The 26,595-nt window shown below is 43.8% G+C and overlaps 1 protein-coding gene and 1 non-coding gene across 2 annotated transcripts; both read left to right on the forward strand.

The window, feature by feature from the left end:
* The first annotated feature begins 13,197 nt into the window (after window positions 1-13,197).
* Window positions 13,198-15,654, forward strand: LOC114702883 (sperm motility kinase 2B-like). The gene has a single exon (XM_037209568.1). It carries the CDS (start codon window positions 13,285-13,287, stop codon window positions 14,839-14,841), a length of 1,557 nt encoding a protein of 518 aa, XP_037065463.1. The 5' UTR covers window positions 13,198-13,284; the 3' UTR covers window positions 14,842-15,654.
* Window positions 15,655-25,054: 9,400 nt separating this feature from the next.
* On the forward strand, window positions 25,055-25,127 carry Trnak-cuu. Its single transcript has one exon. It is a non-coding gene; the product is annotated as a tRNA-Lys (tRNA).
* The last annotated feature ends 1,468 nt before the right edge of the window (window positions 25,128-26,595 follow it).

Here is a 26,595-nt window from a genome sequence, read left to right on the forward strand (position 1 = left end):
ATCCGATGCAAACACACAGAGGTTTTTAATAACAAAACAAGCAAGCTTGTTCCATGTCCAGCATCTGACACAATGGGTGGAGGAGAATGGACCCCTGGGCACTCACTTGAAGGGGTTTATATAAGAAAGGTTTACATGCAACTTGGGATTGGATGAGGGGGGTAGGGGTGAGGTAGTTCTTTGAAGTTACTGGCTGAACTATAAGCATGAGGTTACTGATAGCTAACAGGATTCAGGGTATCTACAGAGACATAAATTTTTACTCCCTATGTCCTGCTTTTGTTGAAACCAGGATATATACATTCAGATTTGTTGTTCCAGTCCTACTCTCCTCTGAGGTCAGTTGAGCCCATTACTCCTTATATCTTGTTTTTCCAAGTCCGGGATACATAGATTTATTGTCCCAGCCTTATAAGTTCCACTTCCAGTCACTTCTAAAACTGCTGGTCAGCAAATACCTTTGGAGGAGGGGAGGGAGAAGTGTCTCTCAAGATGGTTACTGATTTTTCCCTTTCAGCTGGCAAGTACCTTTACAAACTGAGCTGTCTCACCAGCTCTCTGACCTTCTTCTTCCTCCTCCTCCTCCTCTTCTTGTAAAGATTTATTTTTTACATGTATGAATACATATGTGCACCATGTCCATGCCTGTGGAAGTCGGAAGAGGGCGTCCAGTCCCTGGAACTAGAGTTAGGATGTGGGTGCTGGTAACCGAATCCAGTTCTTCCACCAGAGCATCAAATGCTCTAAACCCCTGACCTATCTCTTTAGCCCCCTGACATTTTTTTTTTAATTGGAGGTCTCTTATCGGCCCTGCTTCCATAAGAACCAACAGCAGGGGAAGAGGAAGGGAGACCTGTTGGTGCCAGAAAGGGTCATTTCACAACATTCCATTTGCCACAGAACTAAACAGTCACTACTGTGGATAGAGGTTGCAGTATGGAACTAAGTAGGAACAAGCAGGGGTGTCTAAAGTTGACTCAGTGACCCGCCCCCCACAAACTGGATATCTGGCACGGGTGGGTGGGGCATGGGGGTTAGCCTGTTTTAACCCAAGAATCACAAGATCAAAAGTGGTTTGTGGGGCTGGAGAGATGGCTCATCAGTTAAGAGCACTGACTGCTCTTCTGGCTTTGATTCCCAGCACTATCACGGAGGCTCACTACAGTTCCCAGGATCTCACATTCTCTTCAGGCCTCTAAGGGCACCATGCAGGTACATGGTACACAGACGCATATTCAGGTAAAACATCCATGCACATAAAACAATTAAAAATTTTAAAACACACTTTGGGAGTGCCAGAACTGCCAGGAAGAAGGGAAGAAAGAAGGTGGGCAGAGGGGGCAGTTGGAAACTATCAGCTGGGGTGAATTAGTGCACTCCCCTGCTGAGATCCCCCAGCACCTTCTGGCAGGTAGGGGTCAGCCTGCAGCTTCCTAAGGCAGGTCTGTGGCTGTTAGATGCTCTGTGGCAAGAGCTGAGGAAGGTCCCAAATGTTTACCCTGCAGCAGGGGTGACAGTGTTACCATCCTGCCTCTCTGAGCTCCTCAGAACAGCTTGCTAATTCGCTCTTGATCCTGGCCGGTCTCATCCTTGGCGCTGCAGAGATCAGTTTGAAGGGCTGCGCTCTCAGGGACCAGAAAAGAAGCACCGAGCTCCCCTTCCTGTGTTTTGCAGTCCTTGGTCTACTAGGTTAGCTCGTAGGGAACCACACTGGAGGCATGGCCTCAAAGGTGGTGCAGAGGACATGTACGGTGTGCCCACGTCACACACACACACACACACACACACACACACACACACACACACACACACACACACGGATCTTCTTGGCCTCCTCAGGATGGTGCCCTTCTTGTCCTCACTCAGGCAGAAGAGCATGGCCTTCAGAGCTTCTTCACCGCCTCCTGCTTGAGGATGAACATGCCTTCAGGTTAGTGAACACCTTTATGACACCACCTGAGGCAACTACACCCTGACCCTTGTTTCCAGAAGCAATGGGGAGCAGCCAAGGAGAAGCTGGAAAACGTCAGTCGCCCCAATTGCTGCTGGGATGTGACTAGCAAAATAAGAAGAAGAAAGTAATTTTTGAGATATTGCCTCATATTGACCAGGCTTCTCTCAAACTGCTCAAGTGATTCTGCTCCAGCCTCCAGCATAGCAACAGGCATATGCCATCTGAGAAAATAATTACTGTTACAATCAAGAAATCAAAATGAAGCCAGCATGATAGCACATGCCTTTAATCCCAGCACTTGGGAAACAGATTTAGGCATATCTCTGACTTCAAGTTCAGCCTGGTCTACCTAGTGAGTTCCAGGCCTGCCAAGGCTATATAGTGATATCCTGGCAGGGGGGTGGGGGGAGGGAGGGTGAGTATACAGCATCAACAATAAAGTTTTAAGAGATCCTTCCCTGCAGAGTAAAATTTTAACGATTGAAAAGGCGTCCTAAAACAACATGAATGAACTGGAGGAGAAGAAGCTACTCTCTATGTGACAGGTTCTTCTTCATGTGACAGGTAGTTCTTCATTTACCGATAGCTTATGGGTTGGTTTTTAAGACATTTTATAAGGAATAGGAATTCTCACTTATTGTTGGTGGAACATAAAATGGTACAGACCCTTTTGGGAAACAGTACAATAGCTTCTTACAAGATCAAAATATGCTCTTCCATAGAACCTGCCATCCTTCAGCATACAGCTTCGAGGGAGCTGAAAATTACATCTCCAGGGAAACCTGCATATGAGCTAGGCATGTGTCACCACACAATTGAGGCTTGCTGTGACCCCAGCACCCAGAGGCAAAGGCCAAGCATGGACTACACATTGAGGCCCTGTCTCAAAAACAAAAACTAAATGGCTATAGATGAATGTTGGCTTATTTAGAACTACATAAACTTGCAAATCAGTAGTCCTTCAACCAGTGAATAAATAAGCCATAGTTTCCACATCTGCCTACACACTAAAATATCATTCAGCCCTGAAGGTTAATGAGCTATCAAGACACAAAAACAGAGAAGAACATTAAATGCTTGTTACTAAGTCAAAGAAGCCAGTCTAGACTATGTATTGTGTGGTCCCAACTCTAAGATATTATATGGAAACAGCAGGAAGATTGGGGGTACAAGGGGATCTAGGGCAGGAAGGCTGGATATGCAGAGCACAGATTTTTACGGACTATTCTATACGATCTTGCAGTGGTGAATACATATATGTCATATGCATGGCTGAAATCCATACAATGGATTGTTGGCTTTCTGTAGTCATAGGTTCTACTTTTGTGGATTCAACAAACCTCATAGTTTACCTATCTACAGTAGTTGTATCTGTACTGGACATGTACATGTACATATTGTCTTGTCATTATTCTCTAAACAATACCATTTCAAAATACTTTTCACAGTATTTACATTCTATTGGGTACTAGAAGTAAATCAGAGATGACTTGAAGTATGTATTATGGGTATATGTGTGTAAGTTGTATGAAAATACTACATCATTGGATATAAGGCACTTGAGCATCCATATTCATGGGCTTTGGTATCCTGGAGGAGGAGTCTGGAAACATTCCCGGGGGATACTGAGACAGCAGTTCTAAAATACAAAGAAGGAATATGAATGTGAGATACGAACTTCAGTGAGTAGTTAGGTGAGAACATTGGCTCATTAACGGTAATGAATGTACCACACCAGTGCCGAGGTGCTAATAACAGAGAAAAATGGCAGGAAGGAATGGAGGGGAGTTGAGAGAGTGGGCGGGAATATAGTGGGAAATCTCCACTTTGCATCCTTTCTCTGTAACCCTAAACTGCTCTGTAAAGTCTATTCATCTAACATACCGTAGATACACAAAATGGGCAATGGTTGAGGATTATGACATTCAACTAACAATAACTGGCTATCCCAGCACTTAGGAGGCTAAGGAAGGGGGATTTGGAGTCTGAGAATAGCCTGAGCTACATGAAACCTCATCTCAGAAAATGAATAAACACATAAGTGGCTAATAAAACAAAAAATCTTGAATGTTATTAATAATGAATGACTACAAATATAAATGGCAGTGAAGAGCTAGGTATCCTTTTAGCTTTGAAAGGTATTTTAATTACAATTAAGGGGTGGGGCTATAGCTCAGTTGTGTAGTACATGCCAAGCACATGTGATCTCTCCAGGACCGCAAAAAGAAATAAGGCACAGTGAAACCAGATTCTGTATACACTAGTAGTAGAAATAAAGCCATACTTATCCTGAGCTGAATGTGGTGACTCACACCTGTAATCCCAGTACTTGGGAGGCTGAGGCAGGAGGATTGCCATGGGCTTGTTGAGACTAACCTGAGCTACAGAGTGAGACTCTGTCTTACAAAAACAAAACAAAGAAAAGGGAACCACTCTGGAAAGCAGCAGTCTGGCATGAACCTTGATGTGTTTATTTCTTTTGGGTATTTTTTTCTCTTCTAGAGATCCACACTGGAAAGGTGTGTATATGTCTGTGTATCTTTATGTGATACTGAAAAATTAATACAACAAATAGGTGAATTATTACATGTTCACATGACATACAAACTATAAGGTTATGTTTTTGAAGAAAATTTAATGAGAAAATACTCAACTTACTTTTTTTTGCATGTTTATGTGTGGTATGCATGTATATTTGCCTGTTCACATGTGTGTAGGCACATGTGTGTATGTGGGGGTCCACATGTATGCATGTGTACACATGTGTGTGTGTGAAGGCCAGAGGTGAGCACTAAGTACTTTCTTCAATCACTTTCAATTTATAGGCTGAAGCAGGATGTCTCACTTGAACCCAGATCTTGCTAAGCCAGCTAATCTAGGTACCCAGATTGCTGTGGGGATCACTGTCCACACCTCCTATTGGCTGGGATTACGAGTGGGCCACACCTACCCAGAATTGACATAGTTTCTGGGAATTCAAACTCCATTTCTCACATTTTCCTCATGCTTACATGGCAAGCACTTACCCTGCTGATCCATCGACCAACCCTTCCAATGTAGTTTTTTTGTTGTTTGTTTTTGCTTTGTTATGGTTGGTGGTGGTTGTTTTTGGAGACAGGGTCTCACTATGTAGCTTTGGCTGTCATGGAACTCACTCACTATATAGACCAGGCTGGCATCAAACTCACAGAGATCCACCGGCCTCTGCCTCCAGAGTGCTGGGATTAAAGGTATATACCAAAATGTCCAGCTTAAGTGTAGATTTTTTAATTGGTAGTACTCTTATCAACTTTGGATATGTTCAAAATGAAGATAATGCAACTGAATGGAATTTATTTCATCAAAACTTCATAGGGTGGTGGGGAAATTTTCCCGTGCCTCTACAATCCAATGCTATGCCCTCCATATAACAAAGACACTCTGTTCTTCTGAAAGTCCTAATCATAAGAACTCAGAGTCATTTCTCACCAGTCCTCTAGGTCTCTGTAGAATCCAGTGGGACAGGCAACAACAATCTCTCCTTGTCTCTTTCCTCTGCTACTTTAAGCTAACAGGAAGAAAGCATTTGATCTACAGGAAGCAGTCCTTAGATGGAGTGATTCTCTTGTATCTTAATGTGCTCCTCCAATTTCTTTTCCCTCAGATATAATCCCTGTTCTTCATCTTTCTGTGCCACTTGTCATAAGGAGGGATTCCAGAGGGCAGGACACAGGCCTGAAGCCACCATGAGCTCCTCCATGAAGCCATCCTCCTCACAGTGGTGAGTTCTGTGGTACCCATTTTAATGCAACTGTGCTAAGGGGCTCGGAGATGAAAATAGGATGAGATGCCTGCCTCATGTTCCATTACGACCTTGAAAACTTGGCTGTATGAATAGGAAAAGTCCTTAGTCCCACTTTCAAGGGATGCAAGTGTCCACTTCTACCAGGTGGTCAAGCTAAAAGGATGAAGAAACTGGAGGCAGCACATTCTGTAAATGTTTGTTAGGTAACAAGTGAAAGGAAAACCCCGTCCCAGAAGGGACTTTCAGTACTGCAGATCAGTAGATCCAAGAGCCCGCGTGCCGTTCTCTACCTGCTGCCCGTGGATCAGGATGTAAGCTCTTAGCTACTGCTCCAGCACCCTCCTACCTGCCTGCCACCATGCTCCCCATCAAGATAGTCATGGACTAAACCTCTGAAACTGTAAACAAACTCCCAACTAAATGCTTCCTTTCATTTAAAAAGAAGAGAAGGCCACATACCTCTGAAGGTACCTGTATGAAACCTGCATCTTAAAAGGTCTTATAATAAAAAAAAAAAAAAAAAAGCCCAGAGCCAGATATTGAAGTGAAAGCTGGAAGATCAGAGAAGCAGAACGAACACAGTCAACCTCACCTCACCAATCCCTTAGCCAATCCTGTTTCCACAAATCCTCAGACTGAAAGCCTCTGCGTCCTCACCCCTGAGGGTCTCAGTTCCTGTCTCCTCATGCCTTATATACTGTTCTCCACCCAGCCATGTCACTTCCTGGGATTAAAGGCGTGTGTGCTTTCCAGGCAAAGGCATGAGATCTCAAGTGCTAAGATTAAAGGCATGTGCCCCCACTGCCGGACTTTGTTCCCAGTGTGGCCTTGAACTCACAGAGATCCAGAGAGATCTCTGCTTTCCTACTGATAGGATTAAGGGTGTGTGCCACCACTGTCTAGTCTCTATGTCTAATCTAGTGGCTGGCTCTGTCCTCTGATCTCCAGGTAAGTTTATTAGGGTACATAATATATCACCATATTTAGGGTACACAGTATCTCACCAAACATATGTACAATACCTTAAACAAGAGTAGAAACATATATATATATATATATATATATATATATATATACACAAAAATAACCTTAAGTTTGCAGCAGTATACAAAAATTCATACCAATATAAAATATTTGAGACTAGTGGTTGTTCAAAAATAGACTCAACAACCCACCCTTTTATCCCATTATTTTTATAACTTCCCTTTTCCCCTTCAGAACGAGATCCCTGAATCAAATCTCCTAGGTTCAGCTTTTTTCTTGAACATGACCAATAACAACTTATAACCAACTCCCCTAAACAATGACAAACATCCATAACCCACAGAATAATAAACAACCACCCACCCCACCTCTTGGGAATGTGGGCATCATGTTCTCTAGACAGCTTCCTGTTGTCTGGGGGTAATGGGAACTTTAGGGGACCCTGAGAAAATTGAGATACTGGTCAAGTCCTAAGAGAGCTAGCTGTATTATTTGTTGTTTAGTCTCTGTGTGATTGGAAAGTGTAGAGCTCATTTGAAGTCTTGGCTGAATAGCCTGTGAGACTGGACCATCTCAGCTAATAACTTTGAAGTTGTTCTAGATGCAGAATTTTGAGGAAACTGCAACAGAGGCATTCTGAGAAGCTAGATCACTTGGGCTACTTGTCTTCATTGATGATTGGTCCTTTTTTTTTCTTTCTGAAAACACATACTTTTAAAGTTAATATATATATGCATTAACACAAGTGTGGAATGAACAGTATGCACAGCTCAGTTAAAATGATTTTTTGTCCTATGTTTGAGCAGGTAAACACATTTGTCAATGTTAAAAGTCCATCTGGACTGTATAACCAAACCTCCCTCCATGCCATATAAAAGGATGGCATGTAATAATGATAATAATAATAATAATAATAATAATAATAATAATAATAAATCATGAGGACAGTAGGCAATAAGAGTTACGTGACTCACCCAGTCTCAGAGCTGTGCCCTAGGAGAGGGATCAGCACACATGTCCCTGTCCTGTAGTCTTCCTTGGCTCCTTTCTTCAGGTCGGTAGCCAAGATTTTCAGGAGGTCTCCTCCAATCAAAGCTGATCTTTATTAATTTTGAAGAAAACCATAACTTTTTGTTTTCTGTGGAAACAAAGTCACAACCTCTCTCCAAACACAACATATTTTCTGAATTCCATTTTGAAGTTAAGACATTATTAAAAATATGTAGGCTGGTTTAATTTAGCAGTTTCCATAATCTAATGTCTCTCAGCAGCTATTTTTTTTTACATTAGCATTTAAAAATTTCAAATTCAATGAAGTACCATACAGGATCCAGACACCTTGTGTATTTCCTATCTTTATGTGGCTTATTGCTTTTATACTACTTTATTCTCTCCTTAAAGACTTTATTATTTCCAAATGCTTTTTTTTCCATGACTGCCTATACCCATTTTCTTTTCTTTCTTCTGCATCTAAGCATATTTTAAAATATACTGTACCTTTAGAGGTCTTCTGTGTCTGGACCTGGATTTACTGCAGCGTTCTCTAACTGTGTGAGACAAATCTTAAACTGCCATGTCAGCCCCTGTGCAGCTCAGATTGGTGCATGGCATGGCGCTGGCAGCTGGCTCCAGCCCGCAGGAAGCACTGGATGTTCAGGAATGGCACAGCACCCTGGGTCCTGTGATCTGACTGTGGCTCACAGTCGATTTCGTCTGTGTCAGCACAGCGGCCCTGTTCCCTCTGGTCACAGTGTGCACAGAGCACCTGGTCCTCACACATGCCTGCTCCATCTTCGGACCTTTGCTCACCAAAGTGAGCCTTGCACACTCCACGGACTTAGGTCATGTTTTCTATACATCCTGCCAACCTCTGTCTGTGGAGAGAAAGAGAGAGAGAGAGAGAGAGAGAGAGAGAGAGAGAGAGTGGAGACAGACAGAGACAGAGACACAAAGAGACAGAGTGTGAGTGAACATGCACTCATCACCGAGGAGGCATTTGCTGTGACCTCCATTAACCTTACAGCCTTTGTCTCTCATTTCCTGATTATCGTCTTTTGATCTCAGTTGACTTTTTAGTGAAGAAATGCTTGAGTTTCTCTCTCTTCTCTGCATAATTCTAGTTTATTCTGTGTCACCATGGAGATTACACTGAAAATACTAGAAACCCCACCACTCCTCTGTGAACTCAGGCCTCTTACCAACAGACAGAACGCTGCTCTCAACCCTGCCCCGCCGCTCCAGGGACTGGTGTCACAAGAGACATCTCTGTGCACTTGAGTCTCGTCACTGCTGTTTGGGGGCTTGTGACATGTCTCTCACAGTTTGGAGGAAACAGAGTTCATCCTTTCTGACTGTGGGTGGAGTCGCCTCTACGGAAGTTCTTTATTTCTTCTTGAGGTTCTGAATTCCTGGGTCATCTCATCTGAAATCCCTTCACTCAGTGTTCATCTCTGGGAGCTTCTTAATGTCTTCCTCATTTCTTTTTTTTTTTTTTTCTTTGTCTTTTTGTTGTTGTTGTTGGTTTTTTGAGACAGGGTTTCTCTATGTAGCTTTGTGCCTTTCCTGGAACTCACTTGGTAGCCCAGGCTGGCCTCGAACTCACAGAGATCCGCCTGCCTCTGCCTCCCAAGTGCTGGGATTAAAGGTGTGCACCACCACCGCCCGGCGTCTTCCTCATTTCTAGAGGAATGTTTTACTAGAGAATCATAGTTCATACAGTGTGCTTGCTTTCATTTCATATTGCATAAATTGACCCATTTTCTTCTGACCTCTCAGTGTGTGTGTGTGTGTGTGTGTGTGTGTGTGTGTGTGTGTGTGTGTGTGTGTGTGTAACATGCTGTATGTATATTGACATGCATTTGTCCTACCACGTGTGTGGAGATTAGAGGACACTTTTGCTGCCGGTCCTTACCTTCCCGCGTGTTTGAAGCAAGGGCTGTGACTTGATAGCACATATGCCGGGTTACCTGGCCCCAAGCCCCCAGGCATTTTCCTATCTCCATTGCCTTTCCTGCTTCTAGGGAGTTCTGACATTACAGGTGTGTGCTGCTTCGTCCAACCTTCACATGGACTCTGGGAATTCACACTGAGGTCCTCACACTCTGCAAGGCAAATGTTCTAACCACTCACCTATCTATCTCCAAGGTCCCCACCCAGATGGTTGTTTTTTTTTTTTTTAATGAGAATCCAATGGCCTTGGAAAGTATGAGAAAGGTATCTTCCTGACGGCCTCACTGTGATAATAAATATGCTCTATTATATTATATATATATATATATATATATGAACGGAACATTTTTTCTGTAAGTTAAGCTGTAGCATCATCTTGGGCCCACCGGTCAGAATTCAAAGAACAAGTGCCGTGGAGGGTGCAGATATGAGGATGGCAAAGCAGGAGGCACAGCAGACATTCAAACCAGAAGCCTGAGCACATCCTCCAGGCTCTGATTTCTAAACGCCTAATGCCAGTCTCCACGGCCCACCTGAGCCAGAGCCTGGGCGGCCCGCCCAGCCGTGTCAGGGCTGGTCCTGCTATGACCTCACGAGGGGCGATTGTGAGCGGTCCGGCCAGCAGATGTTAAGCTGTGGCCCGGCCAGGATTCCTTTGGGTGTGTGGAGAGGAGGTGTGGAGCGGTGCCCTGTGTGATTTTTCTGTTATCAATCGAGGCTGTGTGCGAATTTTCCATTTGATTGTTTGGTTTGTGTGTGTGCTTGTGTTTGTATGTGCCTGTGTGTCTAGATGTGTGTTGGTAGATTTGCTTATATGTGTGGCTTGTGCTTGTGTGCTTGTGTTTGTATATGTATGTGTGTCTAGATGTGTGTGTGCCTTGTGTGTCTGTGTGCGTGGTATGTGTATCTTTTTGCATTTAAGTTCACTTGTGTGTAAGTACCTGTTTGAATGTGCACCTGTGTGTTTTTTGTGTGTGGGTAGGCATACCTGTGGGTGAGTGTGAGTGCGTGTGTGTGTGTGTGTGTGTGTGTGTGTGTGTGTGTGTGTGTTTGTGTCCTATGGGTGCGCGTGTGGGTAGGTGTGGGAACACCTGTGTGTGGGAAAGTGTTGACTCTGGGAGTCAACTTGACCATTGTACCTAAGGTAGGTCATCTATCTTGTTTTTTGAGACAGTCTCTCTCACTGAACTGGAGCTGGTCAAGTGTTCCCAGGGATCTGCTGTGCCAACTCTGCAATCTGAGATTAAAAAAGCACTCAACTGAGATATATATATTTTTGGTTTTTCGAGACAGCATTTCTCTGTGTAGCTTTGCGCCTTTCCTGGATCTCACTCTGTAGCCCAGGCTGGCCTTGAACTCACAGAGATCCACCTGGCTCTGCCTCCCGAGTGCTGGGATTAAAGGCATTCACCACCACCGCCCGGCTAAAAAAAATTTTTAACAATTTTTTTAACTGATTTTTTTTTATACTAGGTTTCTAGAGATGGAATGAGGTCCTCCTGTTTTGCATGGGCAGCAATTTAACTACTAAACTATCTTCCCAGCCTGTGGCTATTTGAGGTGTTTGGGGTTTGGGTTTTTTTTTTTTTTTTTTTTTTTTTTTTTTTTTTTTTTTTTTTTTTTTTTTCATGAGAGACAGGGTTTCTTTGTGTAGCCCTGGCTGTCCTGGACCTTTCTCTGTAGACCAGGCTGGCCTCAAACCCTGAGATCCACCTGCCTCTGCCTCTGGAGTGCTGGGACTAAAGGTATGGGTCACCATAGCTCGGTGTTTGAGTTTTACTTTTGATGTTTTGGGTTTTCTGGCTTCTTGGTTTGGGCTGGTTTCAGGTTTGTTAGATTTTGTTTGAAATTTTCTTTGTTTTTTTTTTTTTATTATTTTTACATTTTGGGGGATTTTGTGTCACCTTTGGTTTTCTGAATTTGTTTTGCTTTTCTAGGTTTTCTTATTGTATTTTTGCTTTGTTTGGGGTTTTAGATTTTTGATTATTTGTGTTTTTTAAAGATACAGCATTTTTGAGAATTTCATACGTTCATAGAATATATTTTATATTCACTACCCACTCTTTCCAACTTCTCCTAGATCTCCCCTATGTCTACTCTCCCCACCTCCAATTCCTCTCTCTCTCTCTCTCTCTCTCAATAGGCAATTGATCCCAATTTGTGCTCATATGTTCATGGGTGTGGGGACATCCATTGCAGTGTGGGTGGCCTAGCAGGAGCCACGTTCTTGAGGAGAAATGACTCTCCCTTCCCCAGAAACCATCAGCTGTCAGTGGCTCCTATTGGTAGTCATGCTGGACTACCCTGCTCGGTTTTGGGCAGGTCTTGGGCAGGCAGCCACAGCCGCAGTCAGCTCGTGAGTGCAGCGGTCCTGTCATGCCAAGAAGATGATAATTTGCTCTGGTCCCTCCCACCCTCTGGGTCTTACAACCTGTCTGCCCCCTCTTCCATGATGGTCCCTGAACCTTAGAGGAGGAAGGGTGTGATGTGGACATCCCGTTGGTGTCTGAGCACTGACACTCTATTCTTTGACAAGTTGTAAATTTCTATGTAAACATTTGCACAAATAAATTACTCTGATGAGATCTGAGAGTTGCACTAATAAATCCAAAGATTTGATGCAAGGATCCACATATGAATGGGAACATGAGAACATGCCATGCTTGCCTTTCTGGGTCCGGGTCACCTCAGTGTAATGTTTCCCAGTTCCATCCATCTACTTAGAAATTTCATAATGTCAGTTTTCTTTGTAGCTGAATAAAATTCCATTTTGTATGGGTACCACATTTTCATTAGCCCTTTGTCAGCTGATGGATGTCTAGGCTGTTTACATATCCCAGCTATTGTGAATAGAGCAGCACTGAATGCGGGTGAGCAAGTGTCTCTGCAGCAGGAAATAGAGTCCCTTGCCATTCAGAATGAAGTAAGACAAAAATCTCAAAGTTTTAATTTGAATTTCCTGATGGCCAAGGATGGTGAATATTAATATACACTAATACACACACACACACACACACACACACACACACACACACACACACAAAATCCATTTGTGTGTCTTCTGAGAAATCTCTTTTCAGTTCCCTATCCCAATTATTCATTATGTTGTTCTTAGTGTTTGTTATTTATTTATTTACTTATTTATTTATTTTTAGTTATTTGTATATTCTAGAAGCTTTTGCGAGCTTTGTTATATTTTGTTTTGATTTCTAGGTTTTTAGTTTTTAATATATTTTGTTTGTTTGTTTGGAGTTTGGTTTGTTTTTCTCTAATTTTTTATTGCTTGGATTTTCTAATTTTTTTCATTTCTGCATCCTTTCTATATTTCTTTGTATGTTTTTTCTTCTTAAGTAATTAGTGGTCTTTATTCTCAATGTTGCTGAGCTGGGGTCCTCCTTCCTAGTGACCTGCAAGTAGTTTTTTTAATTTGGATTTTCTTGGCTTTGTGTGTGGTTTTGGTTTTCTTGGTTTTTGTTGTAGTTGTTAGTTGTTTGATAGAATTTTAGGTTTTCTATTCTTTTTTTTTTCCATTATTTTCATTTTCATTTCCAATTTCTTCTCTCTTTCTCCTTTTTATCTTTCTCTTAGGTAGCATTTATATTTGTTACCAATAATGTTCTCCTGTTGTGAAAAGGAGTGTGCAGAACTTGTAGATAATTGTTCAGAGTTCGTGGAGGATTATGCAGGGCTCAGATCTAACTCCAGCCTCCTGGATCCAGAGAGCTTCTACTCGCAGTATGTGGTCTTGAAGACCATTGGCAGTGGAGCCTTTGCCAAAGTAAAACTGGCCCACCACCGCCTCACAGGCACCCCGGTGGCTGTCAAAGTACTTCAGAAAAGGAAGATGTGGTGCTTTGCAGTCATGAATGAGGTAAATATTATGAAGCTGATGAACCACCCCAACATCATCTCCCTTCTCCAAGTGATTGAGGCTGACAAGAGAACGTACCTCATCATGGAGCTGTTTGAGGGAAAAGAACTTTATAAGTACGTCCAAAAGGCTGGCCACCTGCAGGAGGACCATGCCCGGGGGATCTTCAGGCAAATCCTAAGTGCCGTGAGCTACTGCCATAAGCAGGGAATAATTCATCGGGACCTGAAACCAGACAACATCATGGTGGATGGGAACGGAAAAGTCAAAATCATCGACTTTGGCCTTGGCACCCAACTCAAGCCTGGGCAAAATGTTGGATTTTTCATTGGGCCTTATGCCTTTTGTGCTCCGGAACTCTTACTTGAACTTTGTCATGGGCCCAAGGCCGACATATGGGCCTTGGGCGTGGTCCTATATTTCATGGTGGTCGGAAAACTCCCATTTTGCGCTGTCATCTCGCCAGAGCTCAAAATGCAGATTGTGAAAGGGAATTATACCGTCCCCTTGGGCCTGTCAAAAGAACTCCAGGACCTGCTCAGCCTCTTAATGAGAGTCAACCCCAAGCGTAGGCCAACAGCAGATGAAGTGATGACACACTCCTGGCTTAGGAAAGACACGGAGGCTTCACCGAATGACCGTGAAGAAATGGTCCCCAGCTTGCCCGACCCTGCAATTGTGGAAGCCATGGAACGGATTGGGTTCCAAGCCCAGGACATCAAAGACTCATTATGTCACAGGAAATTCGACCAGACCATGGCATCCTATTGCTTACTGCAAAGGCAGGCTCTCCAGGGGCCGAGCTGCACAACCTCAGCTCAACCCGTGAACCCAGGGGTGGCGCCATTCCCTTCCCTAGAGGACCTTATTGCTTTCCCTCTACCACCCAGGAGGGGGAGCAGTGAGCCCACCCTTGGCACATTGCTCAGAGGATCACCCACTAGTGGTCAGGTGTCTGCCTATGGCCAGCAGACAGGTCAAAATGGAGACAGAAGGGCCACAGAGTACGCCATTCCTCTCCACACGCCACTCCAGAGGACACTCACTTTGGACCAAGACCACCAACGCTCCAAGAGTGCCCCCTGCATTTACTCAAGGAGTACCAGCAGTGATAACATGGAAGACAACTTCCGCCCCCACGGTGCCTCAGCAAAGGGCAAGTCCACCCGAAGCTGGGGCCAGCCTCGAGGCTTGAGGGCATGGACAAGGGGGATAGGAGACGCCATGATGAGACTGTGCTGCTGTTGTCCATCAAGGAAATCTCACCAGGGGCAGAACAGAGTCTCCCCTCAGAAATGAGGCACAAGGAGGGTGTCTGGAGAACAAGCAGCAGGCCTGGCCCAGGCACCTTTCTGTATTTGAATGAATGTTTTACTCATGTCTGTGTCAATGGACAGATCACAACTATGTGTATTTATAGGATACAATGTATTGAGAAGCTAGATCTAGATACCATGGGATGGTTCAATGGAACCTATCAACATATCTAGCATCCCAGAAGACAAATCTCATTGTATCCTGCACTTGGGAAATCTAAAAATGTTGGACTAGAAGTCAATGGCAGAAGGGTGTTGACCATGTTAAGAGAAGGGAGTGGGGGAAGGAAAAGAGGAGGTGCGGAGGGAGGAGAAAAGTGGTATGGGGTGGGAGCTAGGTGATGAGGGACAGAGGTGAGTGGGAGCAGAGGGTTAGACAGGAGGAAGCAGCCTGGAGAGCAGGGCAGAGCAGGGCGACCACGGTTGGGAAGACGCCCTGTATAGCTGCAGTCACAAGGTTCTCTCTCACGTGTGTTGTTGTATTCTAAGAGTTCTCCGGAGGATGCAGAAGGCCACCCACAGTTCTGCAGCTGTGGTGTTGGAGAGGACTCATATATGGACCGAGACCTGCAGATGGAACCATGCAGAAAGCCCATGATGTCCTGTGTCTGTGCCCTGCTCAGGGGTCCAGCCAGGAGGAAGGGAGCAAATGATGGACTCCTGGGCCTCAGGAATTCTGCAAGGACACTGCCCCTCAAAGGCATCCATAATCAGTGGGCAGGAACAGAAAACGTGTCCAAAGTCTACCCAGGTCACATCAGACCCCTCTTCTCCCAGCACTTCCCTGCCTCACTCTTAGCAGACATTAAAGTTCTTGAAGTGTTTGTCATGAATCTTAGAATAAAGTGATGTTTGTGAAAGATGACCATGGGGGTTTTCCTGCGTCTTCCTTTCACAGGAGAATTGGCCCTGTGGTGCTCAAAAGTCCCAGGAAAAGTAACTTCACGCCCAACACCACCAAGTCATTAAAAGTGTCTTTGAAGGAACAAGCTCTAAGGTACCTGAAGGGGGAAAATGCAGAACCTGAGTGTGGACTTTGTGTCCTTCTAGTCCAGCAACATTTTCAGAAGGACCAGTGAGAACACGGGGTGTCATCAGCTTGTCTCATTTCCACAGAGGCAAGCATGGTAGCCTGATGAATTCCTGTGGAGGTGGCATGGGTTGGATCCCAGAGTCGCTGAGAAGCCATTGGTCCATCCTGCTGTGTTCCTTAATTGCATCATACAAGATGTTCATTCTCCCTGTTGTGACATTTTCCCTTTTTAGATCTATGGGACAGGGCCACCCCTCTATGTCCTAGCCAGGCATGTGTCCTTCAATGAATGAGACTGATCTGGGGCAGGAGGATGTGTGATGGCAAAGAGAAATATAAATGTTCCATGTGAGAGGGCAGGCCCTGCTGACACAGACCAGCACCAAGATGTGCCATGTCACAGGGACCTCACCTAACAAACCCAAACCCTATCATACTTGGTAGATTACCAGTGCCTGGGGGGACCCATCTCACAGGCACTGAAGCTCTGGTTCATGTGTACACCTGTCGCTCTGATGGTAGGGTCTCATAGATTCCTGAGATGCCCTCATAGCATCTTTCCAGTTGTCCTGGTGTAAAGCTCTTGGCTTCTTTATAATGTTGCCAATCTCTTTAGCAAACACCCCTGCTTAACCAGCCAAAATGCCTCTAGTTTCTGGTCCTCACGCCTTATATATCTTTTTGCTTTCTACCACCACTCCCTGGGATTAAAGGCTGGCTTTCTGGGATTAAAGGCGTGTCACCATGCTTGGCTATGTCCAATGTGGCCTTGAACTCACAGAGATCCAGAGGGATTTCTACCTCTGGAATGCTAGGATTAAAGGTGTGAGTGCCACCATTTTCTAGCCTTTGTATCTAGTGGCTGTTGTACAAAATATTGGCACAGAGTTGGGCTATTCAACATTCCCTGTGGGAGGACCCTCCATTGAAATCTTTTAACCAGTTGAGAATTATTATAAGTAGGCACTGTAAAAGCAAATCTTTCTTTGTCTTTTTCTTGTAAGGGTATTGAAAAGAAACAGTCTTTTAAATCAATAACTATGAGAGGCCATCCTTTTGGTAACAGAGTAGGCAAAGGCATCCCAGATTGTAGAGAGCCCATTGGCTGAATTACTTTGTTAATTGCTCTAAGGTCTGTCACCATTCTCCATTTACCAGATTTCTTTTTAACAACAAAGACAGGAGAATTCCAGGGGCTACTTGATTCTTCAATATGCTGAGCATTTAACTGTTCTTCTACCAGCTCTTCTAAAGCCTGGAGTTTCTCTGTTGTTAAAGGTCATTGTTGGACCCATACAGGCTTGTCTGTTAACCATTTTAAAGGTAGAGCTATTGGTGTCTTTGGAAGATCATCAGTTATTGTGCCCTGTTCTTGTATAATATGGATGGCTGGTGACCACTCATTAGAATAATATCTTCTAATATTTCTCTCAGTAACATGTGTTAGGTTATGATTTGTTTCTGAGATTGGAGGGATGTTAATCTGAGTATCCCATTGTTGCAACAAGTCTCAATCCCACAGGTTCATAGTTATGTTAGCCACATATGGTTTTAATTTTCCTTTCTGTCCTTCTGGACCTATACATTCGAGCCATCTTGCACTCTGTTTCACCTGAAATAACGTCCCAATTCCTAACAGTTGAACGTTTACCTCCTGAAGAGGCCAAGTTGGATGCCAAAATTCTGGTGCAATTATGGTAACGTCCGCACCTGTGTCTACCAGACCAGACAACAAAACACCATTTATTTTTATTGTTAATTTTGGTCTTTGTTCATTAATAGAAGTTTGCCAAAAAATTTTCTTTATGTTTTCTCCTGAATTTTCTATTCTCTCTGTTTCATCAACCTGACCAGCATGATTTATTCCAATAGGCATTTGGTTATTTAATCGCTCTCCAGAGCAGGGATTTCCTCTATGGCTGCAGGAAAGGTTTGAACTGGATTTGCACTGGGGGCCTGCGAGAGGCCCCTCTGGGAGTTTCCCGAAGACTGAGGCAAAGGATTACCCTGTCTGTCCTTTGTTGATCTACATTCGTTGGTCCAGTGTTTTCCCTTACCACACCTTCTGCATACTCCAGAAGGAAGGGGCATTCTGTTGCCATTGTTCCTTGAATAAACATTGCTTCTAGGAATGACCTGTTTACAGTCCCTTTTAAAATGTCCTTGCTTTCCACATCCAAAACATCTAACACTCCTCAAACCTTTTGAAATTACTTCTCCTACCCACGTATCATCATGCTCATCAACCTCAACATTAATTGTTTCTCTAATCCAATCTTCCATAGGTGCAGATCTTGCCCTTAATGGCCTGATTATTCTTTTGCATGCTGCATTCGCAATCTCAAAGGCCAAAGATTCAATTATTGCCTTACCAGCTTCTGAATCCGAGACCATTCTCTTTACTGCTGAAGCTAATCTTTGTAAAAAATCTGTAAAAGACTCTTTTGGGCCTTGCCTCACCTTTGTAAATGACTCAGATTTTTTTCCTGGTTCCTCAACTCTGTCCCATGCATTCAAGGCTGCCGTTCGACATAAAATTAGGGTTTGGACATCATATAAACATTGTGTTTGTGCTGAAGCATATTGGCCTTCGCCCATAAGCTGATCCTGGCAAACTTGTATTCCTTTATCCCTCCATTGTTTTTCTATGTTTTTAGCCTCCTCCTTAAACCAAGTCAGAAATTGAAGTCTCTGGCTGGGTTCCAGAACACCTTGTGCAAGGTCCCGCCAGTCCTATGGTACTATCCTATTATATGTTGACCAAGAGTTTAACATTTGCTTTACATATGGGGAATGCATGCCATAAGATACTATTGCCTCCTTAAACCTTTTTAAATCCAACATCTCAATTGGAGCCCAATTATTTTGTGTAGCCATCATTTGATCAGGCATCTGCTGTACAGTTACAGGATAAATTAAGGGTGACTGTGTGAAAACAGGCTTTCTTTCTACAACCTTATGATCCAAACTTGAACCAACTTCACTGTTAATTGGATAAATTAAGGGTGGGATGGTCCATATGTCAAATTGCTCTGATTGGTCAATAAATAAAACACTGATTGGCCAGTGGCCAGGCAGGAAGTAGGTGGGACAAGGAGAGAGAAGAATTCTGGGAAGCGGAAGGCTGAGGCAGAGAGACACTGCAGCCACCGCCAGGACAAGCAGCATGTGATGAGCTGGTAAGCCACCAGCCACGTGGCAAGGTATAGATTTATAGAAATGGGTTAATTTAAGATAAAAGAACAGTTAGCAAGAAGCCTGCCACGGCCATACAGTTTGTATGCAATATAAGTCTCTGTGTTTACTTGGTTGGGTCTGAGCGGCTGTGGGACTGGCGGGTGACAAAGATTTGTCCTGACTGTGGGCCAGGCAGGAAAACTCTAGCTACACACCCCTCTCTAAACTGCCCTCTTACACTCCTTTAAATTCAGCTTCATGAGCTCTCAGGGAATAGACTGTGTGTGTGTGTGTGTGTGTGTGTGTGTGTGTGTGTGTGTGTGTGTGTGTGTGTGTGCTTTCAGGATGTAGTACACTAGGAGCACCCTCTAGCCAACCTCCTATCAGAATACTCAGTCCCATCCAAAATTTGTCATTACTCATGTCAAGTCTCTATCACAATGTCCATTAAGCTCCGTTTAGAACATTCTTGAGACTCTCAGGCAGCCAGCATCTCCACACTTCTCCAAATGCTCCCCACAAACACATTGCAAAGGCATCTGAACCATGTACTATCAGGGACACTCCAGCCTTAGCTCCATTGCTCCACATTAGATTTCCATTGCTGGGACAAAACACCTGAGTTAATCAAGTGATAAGGAAAAGAAGTTTTATCTCGGCTCACTGTTTCAGAGTTCACAGCTCATGGGTGGCTGTGTCCAATGGGTTAGGCCTATGGTGAGGCAGACCATCCTAGCAGGAAGTGCCTGGTAAAACAAACTGTCCACTTCACAGTAGTCAGACCAAGGAAAGAAAGAACTGTTTCTACCAAAGTGTCTCCTTCATGCCACTGAGTCCGGGGTCCATACATGAACTAAAGCCATTCCTGAGGTCCGGCTCTCCACATCCAGTTAACTTCCAAAGGCCCTGCTTCTGCTGACTGCTGTGTGGAGGATGGGAAGCCCTCAAAACAGGAACTTCTATAGGATTTGTAAGGCCTACAAACCTAATGCCAATCATTCTAAGGCTGTGGTAGGAGAATTGTGAGTTTGAGACCAACATGGGCGACACAGTGTGATCCCATGTCAATAAAAAATAAAATAAGATCCTAATAACTGGCATGCAAAGTGCTTACACCAGCAGGGTGGACATTCTGTCAGGTGCCATTGGCACATCGCCATCAATATCACTACCGCCCCCACAGGGGGAATGAGGTGGGTGTGCTTGGGGGGAATGGGTAGTGCCTGCTGCAGACATGATGCTCTCGCTACCTCCAATACACTGCATTCTGAGCACTTGCACTCCACACGCCAACACTAGATGGCCTGACATGTGACTGACTTGATGACACTTGTTTCTAGGTGGACAGACACACAGAGGTGAGCAAGGATTGCTGACAGGTCACACAGCAGGGGAGGTGCAGAGAAGCCAGGGAGTGAACACGGAGCAGAGAGAATGAGTTCCTCATTCTGGGCTCTGCGCTCCTGCAGGTCTTCTGGAATCTTCTCAGAGCAGGAGGGAGAACTGGGGCATTCTGGCCTCGACCCCACTGTCTGGCATCTGCCCAGAGGTGCTTCCTCAGTTGTCACCTCTTAGGTCTTTGACACGGAAAGGTCCCCTGCAGGATACCAAAAGAGGAAAGTCAACACCAACCCATCAGTGACATCTTTGACCTACAATCTGTCCTGCCTGCAAAATATCTAGGGCAATGGGGGCACAAACCTTGTGGGAGTAACCAACCGGTGTCTGGTTTGACATAAGGCCCACTCCGTGAGAGGGAACCCATACGGAACACTGTTGTGTGACCAAGAATCAGAAACAGGGTAAAACTGCATACTACTGGTCTTTAAAAAAAAAAGTAACAATAAAATGACTCCTAATAATGTTCTGCTATACCCAGAGATGGGTGCATTATTCAGCCACCACCAGAGAGGCTTCCTCCTGCAGTCGATGGGAACAAATACAGAGACCCACAGCCAGACCTTACACAGAAAGAGAGACCTTGGAACCACATCTCTGAATGGGATATCTCCATCAAATCTCTCCCCTCAGCTCTCAGGGAGAGATTTTCAGAAGAGGAGGCAGGAGCAGTAGAGACAGAGGGATGCATGACACCAGGAGAACCAGGTCCTCTAACGCAAACGAGCAAAGTTCCTATGAACTCAGAGACTCAAGCAGCATGCACAGGGCTGCACCAGCCCTCTGCATATTATACACTACAGCTTTCCATTCCGGACTTTCATGGGACTCTTGAATGTGTCAACGTGTGGGTCTCTGATTCTTAGGCCTTCTCTTGGGGCTCTTTATTTTTCTGTTGGGTTGCGTTGTCCAACTCCAATATGATAGTTTTTATCTTATTATATTTTATTTTGTTATCTTTTAGATGCCTGTTCTTTTCTAATGAGAGGCAGAAAGGAGGTGAATCCAGGTAGGAGAGAAGGTGAGGAGGAACTGGGAGGAATACAGGAAGGGGAAATGGTATTCAGCTTATATTGTATAAGAAAGGCATCTATGTTTAATATAGGGGGTGTTTCTTGCTGGTGTGGTGGCACCACCTTTAATCCTGCACTCACAGGCAGAGGTAGATGATCTCTGTGTATGCATGGAGAGTTCCAGGCCAGCCAGAGCTACCTAATGAGACCCTGTCTCAAAAATAAATAAATAATTTTTTAAAGGAATGAATTTATTTGTTGGTTTGTTTATTATGTATACAGTGTTTCACCTGCATGTATGCCTGCAGGCCAGAAGAGGGCACCAGATCTCATTAGAGATGGTTGTGAGCCACCATGTAGTTGCTGGGAATTGAACTCAGGACCTCTGGAAGAGCAGGTGTGGAGTCCACAATAACTTGAAAGCCTTAGCCACCTACACCTGCTTCTTCTGCTGCATGACCCTTGTTCCATATTCTCTGCAGTTATGAAAAGAACAGTGTTAATCATTAAGACCCCAGCTGTGTCAAGAGCTGTGTCAAGATAACCACAGACTTGTGTAAATGTGCTTTTACGAACCCCCTGTTAAGCCTGTGCAAACACCTTGCTATCACAAATCACACTACTAGTTGTAAAATGTTATCACAAGTCATAAATTCCCATAATGTACCGTCACCCAAGACGTAACTTCAAATTGTAAAAATCCTTTCTTATATCACCCCTGACCTCCCTACTTGTGGTTTTTGCTTTAAAAAGGGGCTACTCCCTCTGTTCAGGGTCCCAGTGTCAGAACCTGACCTGCCAGTGGCCTTACCTAGTTAGAAGTTCTGGTGCACCATGGTGATGGAATAAAGTTGCCTCTGCTTATCTAAGTTTGGTGGCCCGTCCTCAATGTTTTGTGTATTTATTGTTTGGGATTTTTTGTTTTGTTTTGGTCAATACAGCACCATCTGGAGTTATCTGAAAAGAGACCCTCAATTTAGAAAATGCCCCCATCAGATTGGCCTATAGGTAAGCCTGTGAGGCACTTTCTTTTTTTCTTTTTTCTTTTATAATTTAATTTAATTTTACATATCAGCCACGGATTCCCTTGTTCTCCCCCCTCTTGTCCTCCCCTCACCTCCCCTCTAGCCCACCCCCCATTCCCATCTCCTCCATTGCAAAGACTCCCCTGAGGATTGAGTTCAACTTGGTAGACTCAGTCCAGGCAGGTCCATTCCCCTCCTCTCAGGCTGAGCCAAGTGTCCCTGTATAGGCCCTAGCTTCCAAACAGCCAGCACATGCACTGAGGACAGGTCCCACTGCCTGGATGCCTCCCAAACAGATCAAACTAATCAACTGTCTCACTTATTTAGAGTGCCTGATCCAGTTGGGGGCTCCTCAGCTATTGGTTCATAGTTAATGTGTTTCCCTTTGTTTGGCTATTTGTCCCTGTGCTTTTTCCAACCTTGGTCTCAACAATTCTCGCTCATACAAACCCTCCTCTTTCTCGCCAATTGAACTCCTGGAACTCCACCTGGGGCCTGGCCGTGGATCTCTGCATCTGGTTCCCTCAGTCATTGGATGAGGTTTCTAGCATGACAATTAGGGTGTTTGGCCACCCTATCACCAGAGTAGGTCAGTTCGGGCTGTCTCTCGACCATTGCCAGTAGTCTATTGTGGAGGTATCTTTGTGGATTTCTGTGGACCTCTCTAGCACTTTGCTTCTTCCTATTCTCATGTGGTCTTCATTTATCATGGTCTCTTATTCCTTGTTCTCCCTCTCTGTTCTTGATCCAGCTGGGATCTCCCTCTCCCCTAAGCTCTCTTTCCCTTGACCCTTGTCCTTCATTACCCCCACTCACGTCCAGGTTATTCATGTAGATCTCATCCATTTCTCTGATATTGGGCAATCCCTGTGTCTTTCTTGGGGTCCTGTTTTCTAGGTAGCCTCCCTGGAGTTTTGAATAGCAGTCTAGTCATCTTTGTTTTACATCTAGTATCCTGCTATGAGTGAGTACATACCATGTTTGTCTTTCTGAGTCTGGGTTACCTCACTCAGGATGATATTTTCTAGTTCCATCCATTTGCCTGCAAACCTCATGATGTCATTGTTTTTCTCTGCTGAGAAGTATTCCATTGTGTATATGTACCAAATTTTATTTATCCATTCTTCAGTTGAAGGGCATCTAGGTTGTTTCCAGGTTCTGGCTATTACAAACAATGCTGATATGGACATAGCTGAGCAAGTGCCCTTGTAGTATGATTGAGCATTCCTTGGGTATATGCTCAAGAGTGGTATAGTTGGATCTTGGGGGAGATTGATTCACAATTTTCTAAGAAAGCGCCATATCAATTTCCAAAGTGATTGTACAAGCTTGCATTCCCACCAGCAGTGGAGGAGAGTTCCCTTAGCTCCACATCCTCTCCAGCATAAGCTGTCTTCAGTGTTTTTGATCTTAGCCATTCTGACAGGTGTAAGGTGGTATCTCAGAGTCGTTTTGATTTGCATTTCCCTGATGATTAGGGATGTTGAGCAATTCCTTAAATGTCTTTCAGCCATTTGAGTTTCCTCTGTTGAGAATTCTCTGTTTAGTTCTATAGCCCATTTCTTAATTGGACTGTTGGGCATTTTGATGTCTAATGTCTTGAGTTCTTTATATATTCTGGATATCAGTCCTCTGTCAGATGTGGGGTTGGTGAAGACCTTTTCCCATTCTGTAGGCTGTCGCTTTGCCTTGTTGACCATATCCTTTGCTCTACAAGTGAGGCACTTTCTTGACTGATGATTGATGTGGAAGGGCCCAGCTCACAGTGGTCCTGGTCTGTATAAGAAGGTAAACTGAGCAAGCCAGGAAGAACACAACAGTAAGCAGAGCTCTGCATGAGTTCCTTTCCTACCTTGGCTTCCCTCAATGACTGACTGTGAGCTGAAAGTATAAGCCAAATAAAGCCTTTCTTCCCCAAGATGATTTTGGTCATAGTCTTCATCATAGCAATGGAAAGAAAATTAAGACAATACCCAGAGTATGGATTCTTTTTTTTAAATATATATATATTTATATAAATATAAATATATATATAATTTTTATTTTATGTTCATTGGTGTATTGTCTGCATGTACGTATGTGTGAGGGTGTCATCAGAAGCCCTGGAACTGGAGTTACAGACATGTGTGAGCTGCTATGTGGGTGCTGGAAATTGAACCTGGGTCCTTTGATGAGCAGCCAGTTCTCTTAACTGCTGAGCCATCTCTCCAGCCCCAATGAATTCTTTATAAGTACTTGCTTCCTAGTGAAGAGTACTACACTGTGCCAAATCAAGAGCAAAACATTGCTTGCTATAAAAGGTTCTAAAGAACAGTCAGGGCCTGGCTTGGTCCTGTGGCAAAACTGGCTGCCTCCCTGGCCTTCATCTGGCTCCATCATATTGTTTCATAGGAATCCAGATAACTCCTATGTTCCTAGGCTTTCTCCTTTCCTTTTAAGTACAACTAAGCTTCCAGCCTATTGGGGTGCTTCCAAACTTCAAGAATGGCCTTTCTTTCTCTTAACTAATCCTCTCTAGATAAACTCTTACAGAAAGAGATATACAGAGAAGCCCGACTAGCTCAGTCGGTAGAGCATGAGACTCTTAATCTCAGGGTCGTGGGTTCGTGCCCCACGTTGGGCGCCAGTTATCGATGTAACCAACCGTCATATTAAATAAGAAACACAGAAACAATGTAAAGGAGAAAGCCGAGAGGTCAGAGCTCAGAGCTAAAATCTCAACCTTCCGCCTGCGGTGTCCCAGCTTCCCGAAAGAGAGCTACTTCCTGTCTGTAAATCGATTTTCCAGTCATTCTGCCTTCTCATTGGTTGTAAACCCAAACACGTGACTGCCTCGTCACTGTCTGAATGTACAGCCCCCTAGGTCTTAAAGGCATATGTCTCCAATGCTGGCTGTATCCCTGAACACATAGAGATCTATGGGATTAAAGGTGTGTGCCACCACCGCCACACTCTTGCTATAGCTCTAATAGCTCTGACTCCCGGGCAACTTTATTTATTAACATACAATCAAAATCACATTTCAGTACAATTAGATTACCACCACATAGTTTACTCATGTCCTAAAGGCTTTTCAACCCAATCAAGATTAACCATCACTCATTTTCTTAAAGTTTTCTAAAGGCATGTGATATTGAGCACTTTTCAGACGCTTACTTGACATCTCTGTATCTTTTTCGGTGAACTCTAACCTAATATTTTAACTAGTTTGTTATCATATTGTTGAGTTTTAAGAATTCTTTTGTATATTTTGGACAGAAACCCTTTGCAGATATGATTTACAAATACTTCTCCCATTTGTGGGAAAATATCATTTTAATTCTAAGTGGTTTTCATAAAGTTTTTTGTTTTAGTAAGGTGCAACTTCCCAAGTTTTGGTTTAACAGGCCATGTTTTGACGTTGTAGCTACACAGTCATCACTAAAGTCAGCCTTTGCCCTCCAAATATGTTTTGGGTTTTGTTGCTGTTTTGGTTTTGTATTCTGCAGTCATTCTAAGTATTTTTCCTTTCCACAAAAACTTAGAATCGGTTATCAGGATCTCAAAAGTAACTACGTAAGATTTGTATTGAGATGGGGTTAGACATATAGATCAAATAAAGGCATGGTTTCTTATCCATGAATGTTTTTCCATTTACTTAGATTTTTTGTTTATCAGATGTTTGTGCTTTGCTCACATGGCTATTTCTCATATTTTTTAAACTTATGTCTTAGTCATTTTTCTTGTTATTCTGATAAAATACCCTGACAAAAGCAACTTAAGGGACAGAAGGTTAATTGGCTCACAGTTTAAAGTCCATCGTTGCCAGGAGTCACAGCAGCAGGAATATGAAGCAGCTGGACACATCATATTTACAGTCAAGACGCAGAGAACAATGAATATTTATGTTTAGATCACATTCTCCTTTCAGTATAGTACAATACATCAGCCAGGCACCACCCACCTTGGATGGGTCTTCTCACCTTAATTCACCTAACCAACCTAATTCCCTATGTCTTCCCAGGGGCCTATCTCCCAGGTGATTCTAGATCTTACCAAGTTTACAAAGGAGATTAGCTATCCCATTTAAACCCCTTATCAATCTGACATTC

This window comes from Peromyscus leucopus, chromosome 11, assembly GCF_004664715.2.
Source record: "Peromyscus leucopus breed LL Stock chromosome 11, UCI_PerLeu_2.1, whole genome shotgun sequence".
Lineage (NCBI taxonomy): Eukaryota > Metazoa > Chordata > Mammalia > Rodentia > Cricetidae > Peromyscus > Peromyscus leucopus.